General features: G+C 36.9%; 2 protein-coding genes across 2 annotated transcripts in view; one reads left to right on the top strand and one right to left on the bottom strand.

Moving 5' to 3' along the window:
* The window catches only part of LOC127847679 (uncharacterized), a 303,197-nt gene that overhangs the window by 156,079 nt on the left and 119,660 nt on the right, over positions 1–27,458 (bottom strand). The window lies entirely within an intron of this gene.
* On the top strand, positions 151–25,544 carry LOC127847678 (Golgi reassembly-stacking protein 2-like). Its single transcript, XM_052379741.1, has 10 exons — positions 151–310; positions 463–543; positions 9,937–10,140; positions 10,341–10,427; positions 11,397–11,527; positions 13,778–13,940; positions 15,769–15,826; positions 16,368–16,544; positions 17,362–17,547; positions 23,952–25,544. Exons 1-10 carry the CDS (start codon positions 212–214, stop codon positions 24,128–24,130), a joined length of 1,365 nt encoding a protein of 454 aa, XP_052235701.1. The 5' UTR covers positions 151–211; the 3' UTR covers positions 24,131–25,544.

The raw sequence follows: 27,458 nt of genomic DNA, 5'->3' as shown, positions 1-27,458 counted from the left end.
TCCTTATGTATGCATACAGTATGCATACTTTTTGAATACCGTTTGTTTCTTTACGACAGTTAGACAATTTACAACAGGGACACATTTATGTGTGATACGAAAATTGCTCCTTCGCAACAGAAAAGCTTTGATGGTGTAGTGTAATCTACCGGAAGTGCTCGACCCAAGATGCATCACTCTGCCACGTTAGGCCATATTTGTTGTTTTGCCGATGACAGTAAATTTCGCAGTTTTTTCCTCGCAAAACATGGGTGGTTCTCAGAGTTCAGAGGTGCCAGGCGGTGGAACAGAAGGCTACCATGTGCTGAGGGTAATTAGTTCATTTGAAATCTCCCCCTGTCGAAGTAGTTGAAGTCATCCACAATGTTTTTATGTTATGACGCGTCTTGTTTTTCGATTAACTGTAAGTGGGTGGGGAACTGTGCAATACAACATTTGTATTCTCAAACCTTTAATTTGCAGGTGCAAGATAATTCTCCGGGGGATGAAGCGGGTTTAGAAGCTTTCTTTGACTTCATTGTTGCAATTGGAAACACTAGACTGGTAAGTAAAATCAAAATGTGTTTTATGTGACAAATGATAACACTAACAGACATAGATTTGCATTTGTTGACATATTTATTATTATATGGTAGAGTCAGGGATTTCAATATATTAATAAGTTTGAAAAGCAGTCAATTGACCCCATGTTTGAAACAATCAGGGGTCAAATGAAGTTGTCAGGGGTCAAAATACTGTTGTCAATGGTGATTTATTAGTATCCTCGATTACCGTAATTCGCGACCTTAACATTAAATGTCAATATTAAAATAATAACGCATAAAAAACAACGAAAACAAACATTAACCTTTTTAAAATAAATTCATTCTTTGCTGATTTGTTCCATTGTGATTTCCAAACAATGTGTTTAAAGCTCTTATATGTCAATATTGTTGACATAAGTGTAAAGCGTCAGCCATTTTGTTTTACTACCCTTGATTCGCAGGTATGATGTCATACAAAAATTCATTGCAATGTCGAGTAATTAGGCCAAGCTAACTTATTTTTATCAGTTTAAATTGGTTTCTGGTGCAAATGAAACATTTAACAAAAAAGTCAAACACGAAATAACAATAAAATATTAACATATGAACAGGGTAAATTGCATGGAATATGGGAGCAGCTCACGTAACAACTGTGTCTGGGTGGATTTTTTCAAAGACCCTGTGACGTAAAGTATTGTTAGACAATCTGTATAATTTTTAGGCTCTAAGAACGGACTTATTCTTCTCCTTAACAGCTCTGTAAGCATGTATCAAGGAAGTCGGTGAATAAAGCCTATAATTCTTGCGACAATGCTTAGGGATGGCCTTAAAAAAAAAGAAATTAGCTTAATTGTCATGGTCTAAGGAACACACAATAAATCATGTGTTGGAATTACTCATGTTTTCGAAGAGTAACATTTCCATATATGGCAATGCTACTACAACAGCAGACGACAACACAAAATCGTGATATCTGATTTTTACTTAATATTTATGAAATTCGATGGTCGGGTATTATTGGTGTTAAGAAAATATGGTATATTTGCTAATTGATTCTAATTCACACTTTTTACTTGTTTAAAATGCATTATTTTTCACAAATCTTCAATTGTTTCAATCGAGTAAACATTCATTTGCATATCGCCACAATCACGCATGCGCAGAAACAAATATTGGTACCGGTTACGTGACGAAAACAAAATACGCGAATCTAGGTTAGTCGCGAATTTAGGTGAGTCGACGATACATATTTGTTAGTGTAGGACACAGTAAATCTTTCTATGCAGTAATTGTCAAGTTCCTTTCGCAGTTACTTTAAATTATGCAATAACTGTGACACGGAGTATAGAGACACAACTCCTGGCGCGATCACCTTTGGGGGCTTAGAAGACAAAGCAACACACGCGTCTTGTAAAATAATATTCTTCACTTTATTGCTTGACACCAACAGATGAAAAAAGACATGCAGACGACAAAGGTGTTAAGACTCAAATACAGTTATCTGCAAATAACAAAGTTACCTAGACATAATACAACATTCAATCAGAGGCATGCATTGTATAAAATACATGATTTAACAAAGGTTGTACTATAGGTCATGATACAAACAATATCTCATGTATACATAATTGTACCTTTATACAGATCACACTTATACAATCAATCAATTAAAATTTACAGTATGTGTGGTTTTCCTGCCCTTTTACCAAAAATCTAATCTTATTAAGATATCAAAAGTATACTGATAAAATATTAGGAATACTATCTATAAGAAAAAAATAATTCTCATAACAGCGCTTCCGTAAGTGGACGTCCGGGCGTAAATTACGCCCGAAAACTGCAGTCGTACGTCCATTATGCAAATGGTGGAAGTCCCTTGGATGTCCGATAATCTGCATGTACGCTATTTTATAATACACACCACGTACAAATGTCAACAGTAAATAACAGGGGTTTTTTTTAGAGAAAGGGGAAGACGCTGGACGCTGGGTGAAAGGGGAAAAAAGAGTGCGAAAGAGACATATTAGGGAAAAAAATAAAAACTGTTCATTTCAATGTCTATAACTCATCAAAAGAGGCTTGTCTCTGTCCTTTTTGTTCTTAAACACATTTAACACGTATTAAAGTCAAAGTCCTTAATAAAGTTGCAGGTGTAGATCTAATAATGGGAAATGTTTTCAACTATATTTCTGTACTGGGGCCGGGGACGATGTCAATTTTGTGATTTCAATTTCATGATGAATGGGTTGACGATCTTGATCTGCTACAGCATTGGAAGGGAAAGGTCAAAGGAGCGGCAGCTGCCGATTGTCTACTTTTACTTTCACAATGTTCGATGTTGATTACCTCAGAATCCTGATGGGTTATAACGGTTTTCGATGATTCTTTCTTAAAAAATGCCTCGATGCGTTCAGTATCTTCCGAGTCCGAATGTTTTATTTTGTTTGTGTAAGAACGCCAATTGTGAGACATTTTTTTCTGTTTTCACATTTATATCTTGGCTTGCATATAGCCCGGATGAAAATTCGACTGGTTTCCGGTATTTAATTGACGAAACACCTTTCTCGCGCAAGACAGGTACCCAGTAAAATAGTCACATGATTATTACGATTAGTTGCCCAGTTTACATGACGTAATTTAAGAGCTATATTTAGAATAACTGGGATTCACAGATTTTTTGTGTTCGTCTGGAGAGAGAGCGAAATCGTTGTCCATGGTGCAAATGAATAATTGTCGAATGCCCAAAGGAAAAATAAACATTTCTTTGAGAGAAAATATTATATTTTGGTGAAAAATTATATTTTTGGTGGGGAAATTGTATTTTGAGGGGAAAAATTCTGTGAGGGGAAGACGCCGAATATCGGCGTCACTTTCTTAGTAAAAAAAAACCCTAAATAATATTGATTTTTCCAGCTGTCAATCAAAGTCTTCTTGGTAGTGCTGCAACAATACGCCAAAAACCGTATCGCAATATATTGTCAGTTCAAAAACCCGTATTGCAATATATCGCAATATATTGCTAACTTGTACCAAAATTATAACTTGCCAATTACCCGATAATCCCATAAATTCCAATTTTAAAGCAAATTCTGGTAAATATTTACTATAAATGTGCTCAAGAATAATAAGAAACACAAACATTCGCAAATTTTCCTAAGTATCAAATACATTTTTGCAATTGTTACTATTTAAAGATGTGATGAAATAACGTCCAACCGGGGCGTTTTTCCCACTGAACACGCGTAATTCAGCTGACGTGATGTTCCCGTTTTTATACAACACAAAATACACCCTTACTTTCCATGCGACGTTCTACATGTCTGTATAATTTTCGCGCGGTTTTTATTGAGACAAAGGATAAAGCACTTTTTATTTGATGCTATAATTTTTTATTGTCGCGTTAGCATTCACATTTGGAAGCGTGTTTTCGAAATTCGGATTACAAATAATGCTCAAATCAGAATCAAACGAAACATTTACAGCTGTGCGCAATTAATTCAACGATAATCTGTTCAAAAGCATCGAATGAATGCTCCCATGTAACAACGCTACTCCGTATAATACACTTTTTAGAATGCTATTTTTACGTAAAAAATAATTTACACTGCTTTGTTTTGTTTACCTTTTTATCATTATTTCGGATGGCTTTTCTGGACGAAATGTGAATGAATTTTTGTAAAATTTTCGTACCGGTATGATGAAAATCATATCGCAATACAATATGCGGATTGCGTATTGCGATATATACCGATATACCGGTATATTGTTGCAGCCCTACTTCTTGGTAAGCGCATCAGCCAATCAGCGCTCAGGCATCCGAATACACGCCAACCCCACGTGAAGCTGTATACAATAATATTAGCGACCTCTTCGTTACGAAGTTTTTATTCGGCAATCAAATATTTGAGTCCACGCTTTCTCAGAGGAAGAATGACGCGATGTTGAACATGAAGTCTAATTTTCGCATGATTTTCATCTGTACACAAAATACACGCGAAATGTTTATTTGTTGCTAGAATTTTTGTAACTTTCTGTGAATAATAAAATCCGGAAATGATTTTGGATAACACGTTAGATTATACGCATTTTAAAATAAGCAGTCTGCAAAATTAACCCATCGCTTGATTGCTAATGCGATGAAATCCTCTCTGGCGATAGAAAAATTGTCTATCGATCGCCTGATTTGCGATTAAAAAAATCTGAAAAGGCAGTTTGGAAATAAACCGACAAATAATCAATTCACGAAAATTCGTTCACGTGCGCGATCATTTGAGAACAAATTTATAGTCTGCATTCCGGAAATTTTCGCTCGGTACCGATTTTCCCAGGCATTTTATTTATTTATTTTCGATTTGTTAGCAGATGGTACAGACATGAACTGCAACTGACGCAATCTTCGCTAGTTTCCAAAAATCTAAAAATTCAAATGTCCGCCATCTTGAAATATTTTAAGTGTCGATTAGAAAATTAAAGTAGTGCAATAGCATATTGTAAAGCAATATGTTAACCAAATTATTTATTGATTACGTATTTGATGAGTAATTGGTTTTCATTTTCTGCAGTCAAACGATATGCACATATTATTTCATGTGCAAAACACGCACAAATTTTGTTGGACAGTCGTTTTCGGATACAGTATTTGCCGTCGATCATATACTTCATGTAACATTTTAAATTCAGTCCTTGATTTGTCATAACTACTAAATATAAACAGTGCCCTATGCTCTCAAATCGCGTCACTTGCTTAAAGCATGTTCAATGGGAATTCCCCCAACTCACAATTCAACTTGCGTAAAATGGCGGACGTCAATATTGTCCATATTTTGGTTTTGAAAATAGAAATCTTAATAATATCGGTAAATGGATAGAGTTGAAACATGTACGTATATTAAAATTCTTATATAAAAGTGGGAATTCAAAATTTATGTCTGGGACGTACAAAATTTTAGGCTTGGAAGTCAGGACTTCCAACTTTTAAAAGCTAACGGAAGCGCTGTCATAAAACTGACAATTATGAGGTAACACAAATATTACTTACTGCATATTGCTATCTGTAGTCCCCAAATATGATAAACAGTCTTGCCAGACCCACTAGTTTCAGAGTCTACTAGCACATGAGTGACCAACCTACTTGTTTCAAGGTTCTAAGTACACTGAAGAGTTGAGCGACTTACTATAGGAATTCAAATAATTGATACCGTAATTACTCTATGTTTTCAGACACTTAAATTTTATTTTTTTTAGTGTCCAAAAACTTAGATATGAAAAATATTCACAAAATACAGGTGTCCGAAAACTTAGAGTCGAAAATTGAAGTGTCCAAAAATAGCATCAATTGTATCAACGACTACCGGTAATAGCAGGCGCTTGTAAAATACCATGCCATATAGCATAAATTCCAGTTATATATGTTTGCACTGCATTTTAAATAATTTTAGATGCTTAATTAATTTGACAGAATGTTACTACAAGGTTGTACTTTGACCAACAAGTTCAAAGATGAGCATGTGATGTACCGATAATCGCTAGTATGAACCTGTAACTAGCGTTATAAAAAAAGCAAACTATGAATGTTTTTGTTTATTCATTTCCTATAGTTGTTGTCTAACACCTTCCATTGTTCGTAAAACTTGCAATAGGGTGCATCACACTTTTAAGGGTTTAGTATTTGTCATAGTAATTTTACTGAGAAGGGATAGTATCATTGCGGTAGATAATTGAACAGTTAATTGGCACTACCCCTGGTAATTGTCATAATTCTTATGCTATCGGGCGAAACCATTGGCTAATACCGGTTTACAAGGTTATTTACCCAATAACGCAAATGCAATGGTCGGTTGCCCTCATGCATGCACCTCAGGGTTGTCAGTATGTTGGCAAACAATGGATTATTTTGGAATAGTAACCGATTAGGCTGGGGGTCAAGGGGGCTTCCTGGGCCCCCTTTTGGATCCAAGGCAAGGCTCTGGTAAGGGGGCCAGGGGGGCGAAGCTCCCCAACTGAAAACGAGTTCTAGACATTTTGAGGGACAAAATACTGATATTCTCAGAGCAGAAAAAGTTAAACTGAGGTCTAAACAGAAGAGAAAATTTTAAGATTTTCATATTTTTAGTCTACTGTACAATGTTAAAACATATTATATTGATTGATCTTTGCCTGTTCCAATTCTATCCATTACCCGATAATCCAGTATTATTACGATTTCTATTTTCAAAACCAAAATACGGCCAATATTGACGTTAAATGTGTTAAAGAATTTTGTTTACGCAAGTGCATATACAAATGGAATTGTGGAATTCAGGAATTTCCATTGAACATACGTGAATCACGTGACGCGATTTGAAAGCATGGAGAACCGTTTATATTTAGTAATTATGACAAATCAATGACTCAATCTTAAATGTTACATGCACCTTCTTTCAGAAAAGTGTGAAAGTGAATTTCTGAGAATAAAAACGCGTCTTTCTTTAAATTTTACCGAGTATACTTCATTCCTGATTGTGATATAACTTGTCAGGTCATTCATGCATGTAGACCTATATGTATGCATAGTTTGGCAATGTCAAAACACGTTATTTACCTACTTATTACATTATGTGTTATGGCCATTTATATAACAAAATGCATTATTCAAGTGAAGTAATATAATATCTGATAATTAATTGTGTTATCCGAAAACATTTTCAGATTTCATTATTCACGGAAAGTTATGAAAATTCTAGCAACAAAGACACATTTCTCGTATATTTCATGTTCAGATGAAAATCATGCCAAAATTAGACTTTATGTACAACATCATGTCATTCTTTCTCGAGGAAAGAGTGGACTTTAATATTTAATTGCTGAATAACAACTTCTTAGCGCAGAGGTCGCTAATATATTATATTTTGGTAGAAAATTATAGAGCATTTTTTTATATGTGGAAACTTTTTCTCTAACTAAAAAAACAAGTTAATTACGCTTTATGTACAGTGTTACATTCGTAAAATTTACAGTTATTTGATACAGTTTCACGTGGGGTCGGCGTGTATTTGGCTGCCTGAGGGCTGATTGGTTGATGCGCTTACCAAGAAGAATTTGATTGACAGCTGGAAAAATCAATATTGGCCACTCGCTGTGAAATTCATTGAAAACAGTAGGCTGAGTTAACGGACTGGACTCGGTTTTGCTATACTAAACGAAAGTTATTCCTCATCAATTATTGTTGGTTTGCGAGATCAAAACTTTCGATCGTAATTTTGAAGATTCGGGAAAAACAACCGATTTTCTGGAAATTTTAACCGATGAATTTGATCGGCAATCGGTTAATAATGACAACCCTGCACCTGCCATGTTTTATGATGTTAATGTGGTTGTAAAACCCCATGATCAAAGTGTCATTAGACATCAAAAACAGGACCAAAATTTGGTAAAATAGCGCTGTATTATATACTGTCCGAAAACTTAGATACATTAATTATGCATGAAAACTCGTGTGTCCGAAAATTAAGAAACACAAAAAATAATTATTTTTGCTAAAAAAGGGGTGTCCGAAAACTTAGTCATAGGGATTTTTTTGGCTTGGTTACATTGGCACCCAACCTCAAAACCCACCATGTGTGTCAGACATCCCACATATGTCAGCATCGACATCGCAATAGGAAATTCGTAGAAGAATTTCACAATTGGAGGGGGTGTGTGTAGCAGGGTTCGGTATATTAAGGAGAACTTATACTGCCTTGCTATATGAGCTAGCTTTTATAGTGACGCGGTAGAGTGACTGTCTGATTTGGAACCGGGATGTCCCGGGTTCGATCCCCATGGTGGTCCGGGATTTTTCTGGCTTGGTTACAATAATATGCTGCATATCTTGATATACCAACCAGTCTTTTCCATGTTGATAAAGCACTTGGGGGTCATTGTACTTGATGCTGCATTTTTCCAAGCACATAAATATATAAGTAATTCTTAGCTTCCAGATATCAAATATATGGACGAAATTACTTAAATAACAAGCTTAAATTGTCTCAGGGCTCTGGCTAGGATTTTAAAACAGGAGTCCATGGACTCCTTCCTTGGAAAAAGTAGGAGTCCAAAAGGAAAAAGTAAAGAGTCCAAAAGGAAAAAGTAGGAGTCCAGATGCATTTTGCACACATCTTCAAATTTTCAGCAAAATATACATTATTTTCTTATTGGTTTTATTATTAAAAACCCACATTACACTAGTCCTTACTTGAATGTCTAGTTTTAATCAGTGGTCATGATAAAATTAACATAACAAATTGTTTATCAAATGACAAATTCGACAATCAGTAGAAAGGTGTAATATTAGCCTCATAGAACTAATTATTTAATTACCACTCTTTACTTCAGATATGGTAAATATTCGGTAGAAAGATAAAAAGTGGTCAGCTTAGAAATATTTATTTACTGGTATTGTCACGTTGTTTTTTTCATTTGCTAATCTCTTTATACAATTTAGCGTCCGGTCGCTATTTTGTAGGCAAACGACGATATTAACTGTGTATTCAATGTATACAGTGTCTGCGCATGAATCATGAATGACCCAATATTATCCGATAGCTCCACCCATTCTCACATTTCATTTAACAACTTCTTTTCATGTGTAAGCGAGCTTTATATTGATTTGCCCAGCTAGCATGCACACATGCTGACAGTTTGGCACTCATGTTTTATATTATTTTTTAAGCATCGAACGAATAATAAACGTAATTCATAATTGTTAACTTCGATAGGAATAAAATAAAATTCACTACGGCAGGATTACGATTTCGTAAATCGGGTTTTGGGTCAGAGTGGTTAGCATTTGATACAAATGCTATAAAAAAATAGTGTGGTACATGTATAAAAATTCATTTCGATAATAGGGATGGAAAAACAGAAAATGGAATTCGACAAAGGGAAGGAAGAACAGAAAATGGATGTGTATATTGCTATAAATTATTGTTATAAGCAATGGAGTTATTAAGGAAAATAAAATTTAGTTTTTGTTTTGCTGCTGCATTTTTTTCATTTTTTACCAAGAAAAATATCACATTCTCGATATGTTTTTTTATTTCTTTTCATATAATATTATGAAAGTATTAAAAGGAACAGTTTAAAGTGGAACTATTTTTTACGTGACACAATCAGTAGTTATTCGGTCGTCAGGAATGTTGTGTACATGTAGGAGGCCTGACAAGAATAATTATATTGTTATGTCAATCATTTGTCTTTGATAAATTGTGTCAACGGCATGAAGCAGGATAATTTGAATACATGTTTGGCGCCGAGATATGGAAAGTTTATCCGGTTTGGCCCTAAAAAGAACAAAAGGGCTCGCTAAAGCTCGCCCTATTTTCTTTTTTAAGCCTCACCAGATGAACTTTCTCCATCTCGGCATCAACCATGTATTCTCTATCATCCATTCCAGAACCAGGACAATGACACTCTGAAGGAGCTGCTCAAGTCCAACCTGGGCCGCCCAGTACAGATGACCGTATACAGCAGCAAGACCCAGTCCGTGAGGGAGGTGCACATCACACCCAGCATGTCCTGGGGCGGGCAGGGACTCCTGGGCGTGAGCATTCGATTCTGCTCCTTCGAAGGGGCTAATGAGAATGTCTGGCATGTTTTGGTAGGTGGAATTTCTCCAGCCTTTTCTTGGTCATTTTGTGAAAATTGCAATTTGGGATAGGGATTTTTTAGAGGGAAAAGGCCACTGATTTGGAAAAAACTAATTTGATACAACTCTTTATAATTATTCAAATTATAATTGCAAAACCGTATCAATAATAGTTATATTCGTTGTTGAATGTTTTGCTATGTTATTTTAAGGATGTGCAGCCAAACTCGCCAGCAGATTTGGCGGGTCTAAAGTCTAACTCTGACTACATCATAGGAGCTGACTCTGTTCTACATGAGGTAGGAAATCAAATGTATTGTTCTTCTAGGAAAAACTGGGCTTAACCCTTTCAGCGCTGGAACCAAATTTTAAAGGCCTTTGCAAACAGCTTGGATCCAGATGAGACGCCACAGAATATGGCGTCTCATCAGGATCCAAACTGTTTGCTATTCTGATAGTATTCTTTGAAAAAAATCGAAGAAAATGCTAATTTTAGAAATTCAGCAGACGACATTTTAGCAGACGACAAATTTCCCAGCATGCAAAGGGTTAATGCATGTCTAGTCAGCACAGGCTTATCAGGTATAACGCTATCCCCCTCCACTGGATTTATGCTTAGAGAAGCGGAGAAAAGAAAGAGTTGTCCCTGATTATCCTGTGCACAGGCTAATCTGCGACGACACTTAACGCTCCTGCATTAAGTCCTGTTTTCTGAGAGTTAGGCTTATGATGTATTTCCAGCAATGTTTTCCCTTCTTTGTAAAGTACTCGTAAAAGGTACTTTCCCAATTGAAGAAAAACTACAAAATTCCCAATTGCTGTCTGAAAATTTCCCAAAAGGAAGTAAAACATCGTCAATTTTGTTCCAAAAGTGCATTATCTGCAAGTTAACAAATAAAGTGAGCACTGACACTCAACATTTCAAGCCAAAATGAATGTCAATCAATATTTGAGTTGATTTTTGCTTTTGATACAAAACAATTAAAAAAACAGTAATTCCCAATTGGAAGATTTCAAGATGCGAATTTTCCCAATTCTGGGTTTTTCACACTAATTTTTCCCAAATGGTATGGTACAGGTATTTTTCCCAATTGGGAAAAAAATAATTCTGACAATGATAGAGCTGTTAGGGGACATACATATACTGGCAATAGTCTTGCTATGTTTATTATGCTTTTACAAAAGTACTGATTTTATGACATTGGACTTAATGATATGTTAATATTACGAGGTAACGTGACGACTTTTATTATGTTTTATATTTCCAGTCAGAAGATCTGTTCACGCTGATAGAATCTCACGAGTCTAAGCCTCTGAAGTTGTACGTGTACAACGTGGACTCGGATTCATGCAGGGAGATCACCATCACTCCTAATGCTGCCTGGGGCGGGGAGGGAAGGTATGATATCATTAATAATATCATTGCCTCGTGTAATGACAGCCTTTTGTGTAAGCTTTTGTTATCGCCTTTTGTCCGTTGTGCGGCGTCAACATTTTCCTTGTTAACTCTCTAGCGGCCACATTTATTGTCCAATCTTCATGAAATTTGGTCTGAAGATTGGTCTCAATGATATCTTGGATGAGTTCGAAAATGGTTACATTTGCTTACAAAACATGGCTGCCAAGGGGCGGGGCATTTTTCCTTATATGGCTATATATGGCTATAGTAAAATCTTGTTAACACTCTAGAGGCCACATTTATAGTCCGATCTTTATGAAACTCTGTCAGAAGATTCATCCCAGTAACATCTTCGACGATGTTAAAAAATAATGCGGGTTGGTTGAAAAACATGGCCACCACGGGGGCGGGGCATTTTTCCTTATATGGCTATAGTAGAACCTTGTTAACACTCTAGAGATCACATTTATTTCCCGATCATCATGAAACTTGGTCAGAAGATTTGTCCCATTGATATCTTGGATGGATTCGAAAATGGCTTTGGTTGCTTAAAAAACATGGCCACCAGGGGCGGGGCATATTTCCTTATATGGCTACACTACGTCTAGCGCGATTTCTGCCATCCACCTCACTCCCACCGTGGACAATTTTTAATGAGCGTGGAAAATCACCGCAATCGGAAGGTGTTTCCATCATGATAAATCGCGTCGACAGTGGCTGAACACTGCGGGCGTTATCCGGAAATTGATCTCACGGTGGACCACCATGATCGCGGTGGACCACCACTCTGGGCTTAATCACGGTGATGCGATGTTGATGGCAGAAATCGCGCTAGACATAGTGTATATACGGCTATAGTAAAACCTTGTTAACACTTTAGGGGCCACATTTATTGTCTAATCTTCATGAAATTTGGTCAGAAGATTGGTCTAAATGATATCTTGGATGAGTTTGAAAATAATTGTTTGCTTGAAAAACATGGCTTCCAAGGGGCGGGGCATTTTTCCTTATATGGCTATAGTAAAATCTTATTAACACTCTAGAGGCCACATTTACTATCCGATCTTCATGAAACTTGGTCAGAAGATTCATCCAGAAAATATCTTGGATGAGTTCAAAAATGATGCCGGTTGGTTGAAAAACTTGGCTGCCAGGTGGCGGGGCATTTTTTCTCTTATATGGCTATAGTAAAACCTTGTTAACACTCTATAGGCCACATTTATTTTCTGATCTTCATGAAATGGGTCAGAAGATTTGTCCCAATAATATATTTTTATCTAGGGTGAGCGACTTTGGGCCTTTTAGGACCTCTTGTTTTAAAGGGGGGGGGGTCTAAATCAAATATAAATAGTGGTATTCTTGTTGTTTAATTCTGGCACAGGGTTACCCCTGATTTTAAAATGTGGTCTCATTAATGACAATGTGCCTAAAGGTCTTTGGGGGAACAACCTGAAACCTAAAGTTCTCCATTTTTATAATCTTTTTTGCTGTTTTCTTATGAGCCTAGGGTAATTGTTAAATTTGTATGACCAAAAGAGTATTTGTATATGCTATGTCTGTCCATGACCTGGGTTAAGCCTTTCATAAAGAAAAGTAAAAACAGCTGTAAACAACCATCATAAAACTAGAACAGCCTGCAAGTAACTGGCAGTCTGTTCAGGTTTTGTGCTGTTTGCTGCTCATCAGTATCATAAGTTTGCCAAGAAAGCTTTAAATACTTGAATCTATGAAGAAAGGTCTTAAATTTTACCCCCACAAATGAAGTTTAGGGGGGTATATAGGAATGAGCTTGTCTGTTGGTTGGTCTGTCGGTCCGTATTAAGTGTCCGCTCTCTAATTCAAGTTGTTTTCATCCGATCTTCACCAAACTTGGTCAGATGTTGTATCTAGATGAGGTCTAGGTCAAGTTTGAATATGGGTCATGCCAGGTCAGAACTAGGTCACGGGGTCTTTTAGTGCGTTTTAAACATTGAGCATGGTGTCCGCTCTCTAATTCAAGTAGTTTTCATCCGAGCTCATCAAACTTGGTCAGAAGTTGTATCTAGACTTTTTGTGAAGACAACATGTAAAATATTCTGTGTCAATGCGGCATGTGGGGTCTGTGACAAAGCTTAATTTGATTTTTGTGTCAAAGTGCGCATCTGAGAGGTAAAGGGGTATAGAAAATAAATCAATAGAAATTTATTCATGGTGTTCAGTTTCTATCTTATGAAAAAATCTTTTCTAAACTCTAAGAATCTGCTATTGCAGCCTGGGATGTGGCATTGGCTACGGATACCTGCACCGGATACCGCGCTGTCAGTTCCCGTCGACCTTGGAACTTCCATCCAGCCATGATGGACACGGCCATGGTCACAGTCATGAATCACACGGTCATGGCCATGATCACAGTGGTCATGGCCACTCCCACCAGGTATTAATTTAAACCTTTTCCACTTAGATATGCATTTTCATGCCTTCGTAGTCCCTTAGAAAGTTCTATTTAATTTAAGCATTTTCTTACTAGATTCAAGTTTTTAAGGCTTCACCTCCAAACCTTAGATACTGATGCGCAGCAAACAGCTCAAAACCTAAACAGACTGCGAGTTGCTCGCAGGCTATTCTGGTTTTATGTTGTTTTCACATAGCCGTTTTCTTATTGCTTCTAAGTCGGAAAGTGGTTAAACCTTTTTATTTAAGCTGGATTGCATTTAAAGCTGAACGCTGATTGTTACGCTCTCTTTTCCTAGGTAGAACTAGTACTAGTGTCTTTGAAGAAATGTAAAGAACTCTCCCGTAGTGAGGATTAAACCTGTGACCTCCCGAGTGGTAGACTAACACCATATCCTCTACCCCTCGGCGACCTCAGAGTGGTAGACTAACGCCATATCCTCTACCCCTCGGCGACCTCAGAGTGGTAGACTAACACCATATCCTCTACCCCTCGGCGACCTCAGAGTGGTAGACTAACACCATATCCTCTACCCCTCGGCGACCTCAGAGTGGTAGACTAACACCATATCCTCTACCCCTCGGCGACCTCAGAGTGGTAGACTAACGCCATATCCTCTACCCCTCGGCGACCTCAGAGTGGTAGACTAACGCCATATCCTCTACCCCTCGGCGACCTCAGAGTGGTAGACTAACGCCATATCCTCTACCCCTCGGCGACCTCAGAGTGGTAGACTAACGCCATATCCTCTACCCCTCGGCGACCTCAGAGTGGTAGACTAACACCATATCCTCTACCCCTCGGCGACCTCAGAGTGGTAGACTAACGCCATATCCTCTACCCCTCGGCGACCTCAGAGTGGTAGACTAACACCATATCCTCTACCCCTCGGCGACCTCAGAGTGGTAGACTAACACCATATCCTCTACCCCTCGGCGACCTCAGAGTGATAGACTAACACCATATCCTCTACCCCTCGGCGACCTCAGAGTGGTAGACTAACACCATATCCTCTACCCCTCGGCGACCTCAGAGTGGTAGACTAACACCATATCCTCTACCCCTCGGCGACCTCAGAGTGATAGACTAACACCATATCCTCTACCCCTCGGCGACCTCAGAGTGGTAGACTAACGCCATATCCTCTACCCCTCGGCGACCTCAAATGATAGACTAACACCATATCCTCTACCCCTCGGCGACCTCAGAGTGGTAGACTAACACCATATCCTCTACCCCTCGGCGACCTCAAATGATAGACTAACGCCATATCCTCTACCCCTCGGCGACCTCAAATACATAAGATTTTTGCCCATGGCTTAGACCTGCAGTTTCGGATGGTGGTTGAAGGTCCCTCATGAAATGATTTTTGTTTTATTAAGATTGTAGTACTTAATGCAATTAAACAAGCCAGCTAGCTCTGTTTGTAGAGAACTTGATTTCAAATGCAAGGATCTTAGGTGCAGTTTTTTGCTGTTAACATGTTTGTGTGGAGATAGGCTATGACATTATTTCTTTGTCCGTCTTTTCCAACCTGTGATCAAAGTAGTGCAGTTGTAAATCACAGGCATAAGTATGTGCAGAAAAATTGTGAGTAGATTAACTAACTGCTGAGATATAGCTGAATTACTGCTTAAAACCACACAAAATCTGAATATACGAAATAACTCAAAATTGCAATAAAAATGCTTTTCTTGATTTATTTATTACAGGTTTAAATACTGGCAGCAAGGAGGATTTGGAAATAAAAACTTGGTAGTGCACCAAATATTCTATATTTGTGTTATGTACCGTTCTTTATGTTTTGCAGGGTCATAACACAGCAGCCAGTGCAACACTAGGCATGGCAAATCTCTCACTGAACACAGGTTGGTTATTTCAAATGTCAATGTATCATACCTTAGCATATGTATATATGATGTAACGCTTTAATTGTAAGTAATAGAAACAATTGGTTTGCGGTGTATGGGTTTTAAGCAACGCATATTATCATTGAACAATTTTTATGAACTTTTAATGGAAAATAAGAATCAATCTTAAAAAAAGATTATGTTTTTCTCATATGACTGCCTTAAACCAACACAACATTTTTATGTCCCCCACTATAGTAGTGGGGGACATATTGTTTTTGCCCTGTCTGTTGGTCTGTTGGTTGGTCTGTTGGTTGGTTGGTTTGCGCCAACTTGTTTTAAATATATCTCAACTTTTACTTCATCTACCTGTCCATCTGTAATAGTTGATACTTAGTAAAGAAAATATTTAAATCACTGTAGTCTTATTCTCAATTTTGAAGTATTCATTTGCATAGAAATCACACATCCAAGTCATAACAATCCGAAAGACCCCGTTTCCAAAATGGTGAAATAAAACGCTGTGAATGCTTGTTATCTAGCGTTTCTCTGTGTACAGGAACCACCACAATACCAGTGCTAACCCCCTCCAGTGGAATGACCCAGCCTCCTGCCCCTCTGCCGGCCTTCGCTCAAATGCCTGGGGTGGCGCCTGGACTGGGTCCATTACCTCCCCTGCAGGCCCCACTATCCATACCAGGAATGCCTCCAATAAATCTGCCACCCTTTACTACAGGTATGCAATGTTCGGAAAGTTGAATCTGTGCCTTGCTTTGAGCAAATAGGTTTTAATGCATGTGCATAAAGTGTTGTCCCAGATTAGCCTAAGCAGTCTGCAAAGGCTAATCAGGGAAGAAACTTTCGGGTTTTATGGATTATTTTGTAAAAAGGACGTTTCTTCTTAACAAAAATCAAGTGTAGGCAGAAGTTATCATTCCTGATAAGCCTGTGATGACTGCAAATGCTAATCTGGGACAACACTTTCCTCTTTCATGGACATTTTTTCTAAAGAATGTTTTGAATCTCTTGGAAACAAAAATAAAGTCTAGCTCGAAAGATTCGACCCTGATTACCCTAGGCTAATATGGGACAACATTTTACGCACATGTATCACTGTTTTCTCAGTGAGGCTCCTTTTAAAAATATCCCATGAAAGTGAAAAGGGCACTTATTTTGGATGATTTTCATAGGTCTCCTCTGTACCACAAAAATCAAATGTTTACCGAACTTTTACGTAAAACATCTTATTAAAAGACATTATACAAAAATCCACTAATGTCCGGTGAAACAAAAATGCCAGATTTTGTGAATCCATGAAATTTCATTTTAACAAAAATAACAGAATGCACATTTTTAGGCACGTCTCAATATACCATGAATGTAACACAATATAATGCAAAGCAGTGATGCTGCATCAAATTACATCTTGAGTTAATTAGTCAGAATGTTCATCTTGACAATATAAAAAAAACTTAAAATCTGGTGATGTGTTCGCTCTTTAAGAATCATTTCCAGCTTTTATGAAGTTTAATTTAATAAAACGTGTTTTCCAGCGGGAATGGGCCAGTTACCAGCTTTCACCATGCCAATGACCATGCCCGGAATGACTTTACCCGGAATGTCTGGGTCGTTGCCGGGATTAACCTTGTCAGGAGCACCCTCATCAATGCCAGCAATGGGCCTCTCGGGCGTTCCTTCAACGTTACCAAACTTTTCCATGGCAGTGCCAGCTCTGTCGGGTAGTGACTCTTGATAACCTCTGTCATTTGATTTTCAACAAGATCCTACGTGGCTTCTTTGAACATGATTTACATTAGAGCATCATACCCGGTATTAGTGCATGTGCTCGAAGTGAAGTCCCAGATTAGCCTGTGCAGTCTGCACAGTCTTATCAGGGACAATACTTCCCTCCTTTATTAGCTCAACTGAGCACAATAAACTCACTGTGGGAGATTCACTTAGATAATGAAGATTTTTTATTAAAAGCATAGTGCAGGCTACTACAAGGGTGATTTCAAAACTAATGAAGCCTAAATGAAACATGCATTTATTTTCTTACCATGAGGCATGTTTGAATTCTTTTTCTATCTTACAGAAGCGTTTCCATGTGATTAACTTAAATTTGAAAATTCTTCGCAATAACTTGCTGCGTTAACAAAATATCTTGAAAAATATCCTTATAATTGTCCCAAGTGTACAGGTTTTTCTTGACATTTTAAGGAAAAGGCAATTTTCGATTCTATATTTCAATAAAACTTTAAGAAATGTTAGGTATTGCCATCATTTAATGAATCGAAAAATGTATATACTTTAAGAAAAATAGAACATTTCTTCTTGATTAGGCTGATATCTTTTGTAGCAAGTGTTCAAAGCAATGATGTTCTTTGCAATTTTGTGCCACAATTTTCACCTCTCTTCACATATTAAGAGTTGGCACCATAAAGTACTTCAACATTTATAAGCAAATAGTGTCCTTTTAACATGTCACATGCTTATTCTACACATTTGTAGAGGTATTAATACAATTATTCGTTCATGTAACTTTTGAACAGCTGAATACTAAATGTGGTCAGAATTTGTCCCAAGTGTACATTTTGTAAGAAAGTTATTTTATTTTTTCATAATATAGAATTTTCAAGGTTTTACATCATTTTCTTCAAACCATTAATGCTTATCACAAGATGCGCTGAAAATTTGATGCCAAAACATTGTGAACTTTTTTTGCAAGACAAATATGGTGTTGTCCCAAGTGTACACAATTTTTATCATTTTTGATGGACATGTGTCATCTTTTAAAAAATGAACAAAGGCACCAATTTTGTGGAAAGAAATACACAGAAGGGTGTAATCTGCCAGAGAAAAAGTGGTTTCTCCACTCTGGGGGTGAAATACTCTTATTATATGGGTATGTCTTCATATTTTGTGTTCAGAAGGAAAATATAAGCATATCAATGATTATGTGTAGGAAGTATATTTGACTTTACCATAAGATAATAACAAAAATACATTTCCTTTTCTCAAATTAATGTCAATTTTAAACAAAATCATTTTCCAATAAACTTAAATGTTAGCCTAAAGTTGGTTATTAAATGATGTACACTTGGGACGCAAATGAGCGTTTTTCTTATTAACCTCCAGAAAGTGAAAACAAACTTACATAATAGCAGAAATAGTTATTAAATTTCAATTGAAGAAAACATTCAAAAGCAAAACTGAAGAAAAAAGCCAAAATAAAAGTTGAACATTGTAAAATGTCAAATATGATGGATGACTAAGTCTTTCAGACATTTTTAATAAAACCATGCAGGCTGTCACCACCGTGGTACAATTCCTACGCATCTAAATCCAAACCATGTTAAAAAATACAATAAACAACGGTACAGCACTTATTATTATTTCATTATTTTTATGACACCGTACCAAAATATATAGTGTAATACAGAGAAAGGTCTAGTAAGAGGACATCGTGTAATGTATAAAGTATAAAAAGAACAAGGTCTAATTTATGAAGAGCATGGTCCAATACATGTATATAGAGTATAATGTTTAATATAAAAACAGCAAGGTCTAAATATAGAACAGTGAATTATATTATAGAGAACGAGGTCACATATACTAAAAAATATAAACATGTACCTGGTATTTTGTGTACAGTTCAATGTTTAGAGAAAAGCATCCAATACATCCAAATAATTTCTAGAGAACATGGTTTGATTGATATACTGTATAGAGACCACAATGTAAGATCAACTTCAAGTAAAAAGAGCTCTCTTATATATAGAGATAAAATTCCAACATATAGAAGAGGCATAATGTCTTATATTGAAAGATCAAGGTAAATACAAAGAGAACAATGTTTATATATATAGAACATCATTTGATATTTAGAGAACAAGGTCTGATATCCATTTGTATAAAGAACAATGCCAAACATATAGGTGTCAAGCATATAGAGAGCAATGTCAACTAGATCTTTATTATATAGAACAAGGTAAATTATGAAACCAAGGTCAAGTATATGCAACTATGTGAAATATATTGAAAACCAGGTCAAATGTATCTACAATTTGTGAAATATATGTTTTTTAATGGGAAATACAGATCTAGATCTACACACTATGTAATTATGGAGATTCCTTATGCTTCTGAAAACTTTCAAAATCTTCTCGTCCATAACCATTGGGCCTAGGGCTATCAAATTTGGTATGAAGAGACATCTAATAGTTCTCTACCAAATTTCTTCAAATTATGCCCCTGGGGTCAAATTTGACCCTGCCCCGGGGGTCACAAAATTGAATATATGCTTATATAAGGCCCATTTTGTGAAAACTTTCAAAATCTTCTAGTCCATAACCATCCAGCCTAGGTCTATCAAATTTGGTATGTCGAGACATCTAATAGTCCTCTACCAAATTTCTTCAAATTATGCCCCTGGGGTCAAATTTGACCCTGCCCCGGGGGTCACAAAATTGAACATATGCTTATATAAGACCTATTTTGTTAAAACTTTCAAAATATTCTTGTCCATAACCATTGGGCCTAGGGCCATCAAATTTGGTATGTAGAGGCATCTAATAGTCCTCTACCAAATTTCTTCAAATTATGCCCCTGGGGTCAAATTTGACCCTGCCCTGGGGGGTCACAAAATTGAATATATGCTTATATAAGGCCTATTTTGTGAAAACTTTCAAAATTTTCTCATCCATAACCATTGGGCCTAGGGCTATCAAATTTGGTATGTAGAGGCATCTAATAGTCCTCGACCAAATTTCTTCAAATTATGCCCCTGGGGTCAAATTTGACCCTGCCCCGGGGGTCACAAAATTGAACATATGCTTATATAAGGCCTATTTTGTGAAAACTTTCAAAATCTTCTCTTCCATAACCATTGGGCCTAGGGCTATCAAATTTGGTATGTAGAGAAATCTAAAAGTCCTCTACTAAATTTCTTCAAATTATGCCCCTGGGGTCAAATTTGACCCTGCCCCGGGGGTCACAAAATTAAACATATGCTTATTTAAGGCCTATTTTGTGAAAACTTTCAAAATCTTTTCGTCCATAACCATTGGGCCTAGGGCTAATAAATTTGGTGTGTAGAGACATCTTATAGTCCTCTACCAAATTTCTTCAAATTATGCCCCTGGGGTCAAATTTGACCCTGCCCCGGGGGTCACAAAATTGAACATATGCTTATATAGGGTCTATTTTGTGAAAAATTTACAAATCTTTTTGTCCATAACCATTGGGCCTAGGGCTACCAAATTTGGTATGTAGTGACATCTTATAATCCTCTACCACGTTTTTTCAAATTATGCCCCTGTGGTCAAGTTTGACCCTGCCCTGAGGGTCACAAAATTGAACATATGCTTATATAAGCCCTATTTTGTGAAAACTATCAAAATCTTTTTGTCCATAACTGTATGGCATAGGGCTACCAAATTTGGTATGTAGAGACATGTATTAGTTCTCTTCTTAGTTTGTTCAAATTATGCCCCAGGGGTCAAATTTGAAACTGCCCCGGGGGTCACAAAATTGAATATATGCTTATTTTGTGAAAACTTTAAAATCTACTTGTCCATAACCATTGGGTTTAGGGCTACCAAATTTGGTATGTAGTGACATCTTATAGTCCTTTACCAAGTTTGTTCAAATTATGCCCCTGGGGTAAATTTGACCTTGCCCTGGGGGTCACAAAACTGAACATACGCTTATATAAGACCTATTTTGTGAAAACTTAAAAAACCTTCTTGTCCATAAACATTGGGCCTAGGGCTACCAAATTTGGTATGTAGTGACATCTTATAGTTCTCTAATAAGTTTGTTCAAATTTTGCCCCTGGGGTCAAATTTGACCCTGCCCTGGGGGATCACAAAATTGAACATATGCTTATATAAGGCCTATTTTGTGAAAACTTTCAAAATCTTCTTGTCCATAACCATCCAGCCTAGGGCTATCAATTTTGGTATGTAGTGACATCTTATAGTCCTCTACCAAATTTGTTCAAATTTTATCCCTGGGGTTAAATTTGAACCCCTGGGGGTCACAAAATTGAACATATGCTTATATAATGCCTATTTTGTGAAAACTTTAAAAAAATTCTTGTCCATAACCATTAGGCCTAGGGCTGCACAATTTGGTTTGTAGTGACATTGTATAGTCCTCCACTTAGTTTGTTCAAATTATGCCCCAGGAGTCAAATTTGACCCTGCCCTGGGGGCCACAAAATCAAATATATGCTTATATAGTGCCTATTTTGTGAAAACTTAAAAAAAAATCTTGTCCTTAACCATTAGGCATAGTGCTACCAAATTTGGTATGTAGTAACATCTAATAGTTCTCTACCAAGTTTGTTCAAATTATGCCCCTTGGGTCAAATTTGACCCTGCCCGGGGGGTCACAAAACTGAACATACGCTTATATGGGGCCTATTTTGTGAAAACTTTAAAATTCTTTGTGTCCATTACCATTGGGCCTAGGGCTACCAAATTTGGTATGTAGTGACATCTAATAAACCTCTACCAAATTTGTTCAAATAATGCCTCTGGGGTCAACTTTGACCCTGCCCTGGGGGGGGTCACAAAATTGAATAAACGCTTATAAAGCGCCTATTTTGTGAAATCTTTAAAAATCTTGTTGTCGAAAACCATTCAGACTATGGCTAACAAATTTGGTAGGCAGTAACATCTTATAGTCCTCTACCAAGTTTGTTCAAATTATGCCCTTTGGGTCAAATTTGAGCCTGACCCGCAGGTCACAAAATTGAAGATTATATACGCTTATATCTTGCTTATTTTGTGAAAACTTATAAATATTCTTGTCCTTAAATCTAGGACCTAGGGCTACCATATTTTGTATGCACATGTAGTGAGATATAGTAGTCCTCTACAAAGTTTGCTCAAATTATGCCCCTGGGGTTAAATTTGACCAAGCCCAGGGGGTCACAAAAGTGTACATGTGCTTAAATAGGGCCTATATTTAAGTATTTGCACATGCAGAGAATATTTGTTTCAGCCTTTTTTCAGAAGTGGAGCGATACAGGGCCATCATGGCCCTCTTGTTCATAAATTAAAGTAAACTCCATTCAAAAACATGATTTGTATGAAATCATGTTTATTTTGGAATGAGCTTGTTGGTAACATTTGCATCTAAATAATGCTAGCAGAAAAATTGAAGAAGTCAAATGTGAGAACATTACAAAATGCTTGCATCAAAAATCTGGACTCTGGTTAAGCTGAACTCCCTGGTACTTATCGTCGCTGTCGTTCTCAAACCTCGTAGCTCCAAAAAAGTTTAAATTTTTTTTTCGTCTTTTCCGAATATATGAAGTCTGGCGCGTGTTTTGTGCTATATCTCGTAGCTCTACGCCAACCAGAGCCCTTGAAAAAGCCACGTGAGGAAATGTTGTAGAATGATTGTTGGCTTTTTTCCCGGTGAAAAGTCGTAGCGACGCCATTTCACCTATAGGTACGTCGTTTCGTTTGGACAAATTTGACAAAAACGTTTTTGTTTTTTTTTTAATATTTGCAACTACGAGGTTTCCTATCAGGACGAATTGTCGTACCTCATAAAAAAGACAAAATTGTGGTGACAAAATATCGTAGCTACCATTCTGACTGTCAGTATGACTTATCAGTATGACTTACGCGTCTACGGCTTATACCGTATTTTGCAGCTTCATTTGTTTGGTATTTTTACAGAATTTCAATTTCTAAAACATCGTTATAAAAAAATGAGACGGCTTATACTCTCTCCTGAAAAGTTGTCATTTTGTAGCTACGAGGATTGAGAACGACAGCGACGTTATTGTACCCCACTAAACGAAGTTTAGGGGGGTATATAGGAGTGAGTTTGTCTGTTGGTCGGTTGGTAGGTCCGTGTCCGCACTCTAATTTAAGTAGTTTTCATCTGATTTTCACCACGCTTGGTCAAAAGTTGTATCTAGATGATGTAAAGGTCAAGTTTTAACATGGGCCATGCAGGGTAAAAAACCAGGTCATGGTGTCACTAAATGCGTTTTAAACATTGAGCATGATGTCCGCTGTTTTTTGTGAAGACAACATGCAAAATATTCTGTGTCAATGCGACATGTGGGGTTATTCGTCACGTCTGTGACAAAGCTCTAGTTTTCTGTTTGGTGTTCTAGGGCCTATGATTTCCACAACTTCTTCAAGTCAGGGGCCACAACTCCAGACATCACAAGGGGCACAATTCAGCTCAGTTCAAGGGACATCACTCTCAGCAAACCAAGTTTTGGCACCCCAGACATCAGAACCAACTATTGCAACTAAAACAAATTCAACAGAGGCTGCGCCGGCAACATAATTGTGAAACACTTAGAATTTAGATTAATTTAATCATTAATATAAAATTATCATTTGAAGAACTATTGTATTTATAACTTTATTTTCTTCTCTTTGCGTTATTGTTCATAACAGAAATCATAAACTTAACCATGCTATGTTTTCAATAACTAATATTTGAGATGTTCTGTTTTCAAACGGTTGTAGCAGTGAAAGCAGGTGTTTATATATTAGCCTTGTTCTTAGAAAACAGTGCTTAATGCTTGTGCATTTAGCGTCTTTCCAGATAAACCAGTACTGTCTGCATAGGCTAATCAGGGACAACACTCTCTGCCTTAACTGAATTTTCAGTTAGACGATTATGCTGTGTAACAAAAAATTCCATAAACCGATAATTTTCTCTGCTTAGCCTGTGTGGACTGCACAGGCTAATCTGGGTCAACACTACGCACTGGCATTAAGCCCAGTTTTCCCAGAACGTGGCCCATATGATTATGCGCAACAACATTTGAAGTGGCAATTAAGTGTCAAAAAGTGAAGCTATGTTCGTAGAGATAGACTGTTTATGTTTATTAAATGTTTTTGTTGGACACTGTGTATTTATGTTTATAACGTCATTGAAAAATAGCCATGAGTATTTGTTAAAGAGTTACTGCTAAATGACTTGATTATTGTTTGTGTTCAGGGTTCGACACTAAGGCACGTCCGACAGACATTGTCTAGTAAGATCGGTGGTCGGGCTAGTAAAACTGTGGACTAGCTTGTCCGACTGGTCGTACATAAAAAATCTATACTGATTCATATAACTACAACTAACCGAAAACCTTTTTCTCTTAATGTATAAAATAACTCGTATCCGTTATTTACATCAGAACAAAACTAGCGTATATAAATAAACGCGGAGCATTCACATGATTCATCGCTATTTTAAGACGCAAAGGAAAGCTTCCTGCAGAAATTGCTTGTTTCCATTGGTCAAGTTGTCATGAATATTAATGATTTTCTGCAGTGTTGTATAACTTTACATCATGTTTTTACGACTTCTATTGAAAATCGGTATCGTCAATGTAAACATTTTGGCATAGCAGACGAGAGAATGTAATTTAAAGAATGGCTTTGTTCAAGATTGGATTTTCGTCCCACAAATAAGTTGATAAAGAAGAATCAGACGGTAAATCAGACACAGATGGGAAAAAGGCCTTGGAGCTGTGGTAGCATGGGGCACAGCGGTCAAGGAGGCCAGAATTTGATGAAGTTGAATAAATGTCACCTGCTGTACAGACATCATTTGTTTAACTGGTGATAAACAGTGAAATTATAACAATTTATGTTGTTAAATAGTTTTATTTTATTTTTTACTCTGTGCATCAAAATAACTGTCTTGCGTTCACTAATTATTTTCTGATAAAACCTGATTAAACAGTTACACGACACAATTGTGTTTATTTGCTATGTCATGATTAATGGTCTAGTAGACATCAGATTCGGGCTAGTACATTTTAAGAGGACCTGGTCCGATGGTCTTTCTGTAAAAAAAGTTAATGTCGAACCCTGGTGTTGAATGTGTAATTGTTTGAAATTAACAAAGAATCAACATTATAACGGTACACCATTTTTTTAAGGATTTTGTCATGATACAGTTATAATTGTTAGTAGAAAAATTAAAATCTTGTTCCTGTTTTATGAAAGGCCTTTTGACAAATATCAGTTACCACAGAAATTTGTTATATATGAACAAATGAACATCATTATTTCCCTGGAAATTTCAAATCAATTATTATCAAAATAATATAAAAAACGGGACGTATTATAGTTTCACCTTGGCGGCGGGCGGGTGGTTGGGCAGGCGGCGTCCACTGCAGTGTCCGCTCTCCAATTCAAATAGTTTTCATCTGATCTTCACCAAACTTGGTCAGAAGTTTAATCTAGACAATATATAGGTCAATTCAAATATAAATTATGCCGGGTCAAAAACTAGGTAACAGGGTCACTTAGTGCATTTCAAGCATTTAGCATGGTGTCCGCTCTCTAATTGAAGTAGTTTTTATCCAATCTTCACCAAACTTGGTCAGAAGTTGTATCTGGACAATATCTAGGTCAAGTATGAATATGGGTCATGCCGGGTCAAAAACTAGGTCACGGGGTCACTTAGTTCATTTCAAGGATTTAGCATTGTGTTCGCTCTCTAATTGAAGTACTTTTCATCTGATCTTTACCAAACTCGGTCAGAAGTCGTATCAAGACAATATCTAGGTCAAGTTTGAATATGGGTCATGCTGGGTCAAAAACTAGGTCACGGGGTCACTTAGTGCATTTCAAGGATTGAGCATGGTGTCCGCTCTCTAGTTTATGTGGCTTTCTGATTTATTTTGATATTCTAAGACATTTTTATGCCCCTGAAGTGATCGGACTGTCCGTCCGTCACACTTTGCGTTTATATTTCGAAAAATGCTCATTACTTCTATGTAGCTTCAGATAGCAATTTCATATTTGGCCCGCATGTGTATATGGACAAAGCCTTTCCATACGTACACAAATTTTGACCCCTGTGACCTTGACCTTGATCTTAGGGTCCGCGTTTAGGTTTAGAAATCTGCGTTTAGGTTTCGAAAAAAGCTCATAACTTCTACCAAGCGTTTATAGGGGGCATAAGTCATCCTATTGTGACAGCTCTTGTTTTTACTTGCGAACACACTTTACGTTACAGTTGCAATAAATGTCCTATTGAAAACCAGGGCAAAAAAGATACAAGACAGTCTGAAAAACAAAATATTGTACTTCTTCAAAACTCTCCCGCTCAAAACCAAAGTGAATATGACTATATATAATGCAGCCAGTATAAAACCAGTTAGATGAAGCCTTTAAACTTGAATCTGTTTAGAAAGGTCTTTAAATGAGTTTGATCTTCTAAGGGACTACAAATGTGTCAACATTCCTATCTGAGCGATAAAGGGTTAAAGCTTATATCTCTATGCAGTGTTCTTCAGAAGCACCGTCAGCCAGCAATTTCACTGGTTACTAAAAATCTTGGCATCTGCTACTTTTCCCCCAAAATATCTATTAAAAACGGCGCAAAAACGCCTGTTTTAGTTGTTGTGGCTGGTTACTTTGAAAAAATAACTGGCTACTTAAAATTGTATTTTATTTAGAACACTCATGGGAATACATGGAACACTTATTTTCCATTGAAAGGATGTAGGTACGGACAATGATTCTTAAAAGCATCCGATGCTTATTAATTTACTTGTATAATCAATTTATTTTGACAAATGCTTTAATTTTTTGTTGTTATTAAAGTTTTAAGGTATTTTATGAAGAAAACTATATTATGGATTGATTTGTCTATTTTA

The sequence above is a fragment of the Dreissena polymorpha genome, chromosome 10 (assembly GCF_020536995.1).
Source record: "Dreissena polymorpha isolate Duluth1 chromosome 10, UMN_Dpol_1.0, whole genome shotgun sequence".
Taxonomy (NCBI): domain Eukaryota; kingdom Metazoa; phylum Mollusca; class Bivalvia; order Myida; family Dreissenidae; genus Dreissena; species Dreissena polymorpha.
Note: the sequence above shows the minus strand (reverse complement) of the source record. Positions and strands in the feature narration are given on the sequence as shown.

What these genes read in the sequence shown, in the direction of transcription:
- LOC127847678 (XM_052379741.1), top strand. Translation starts at nt 212, where the DNA reads ATGACAGTAAATTTCGCAGTTTTTTCCTCGCAAAACATGGGTGGTTCT. An exon ending in CAATTGGAAACACTAGACTG is followed by an intron (nt 544 to 9,936) that starts GTAAGTAAAATC and finishes CATCCATTCCAG; the next exon opens with AACCAGGACAATGACACTCT. An exon ending in GCCTGGGGCGGGGAGGGAAG is followed by an intron (nt 11,528 to 13,777) that starts GTATGATATCAT and finishes CTGCTATTGCAG; the next exon opens with CCTGGGATGTGGCATTGGCT.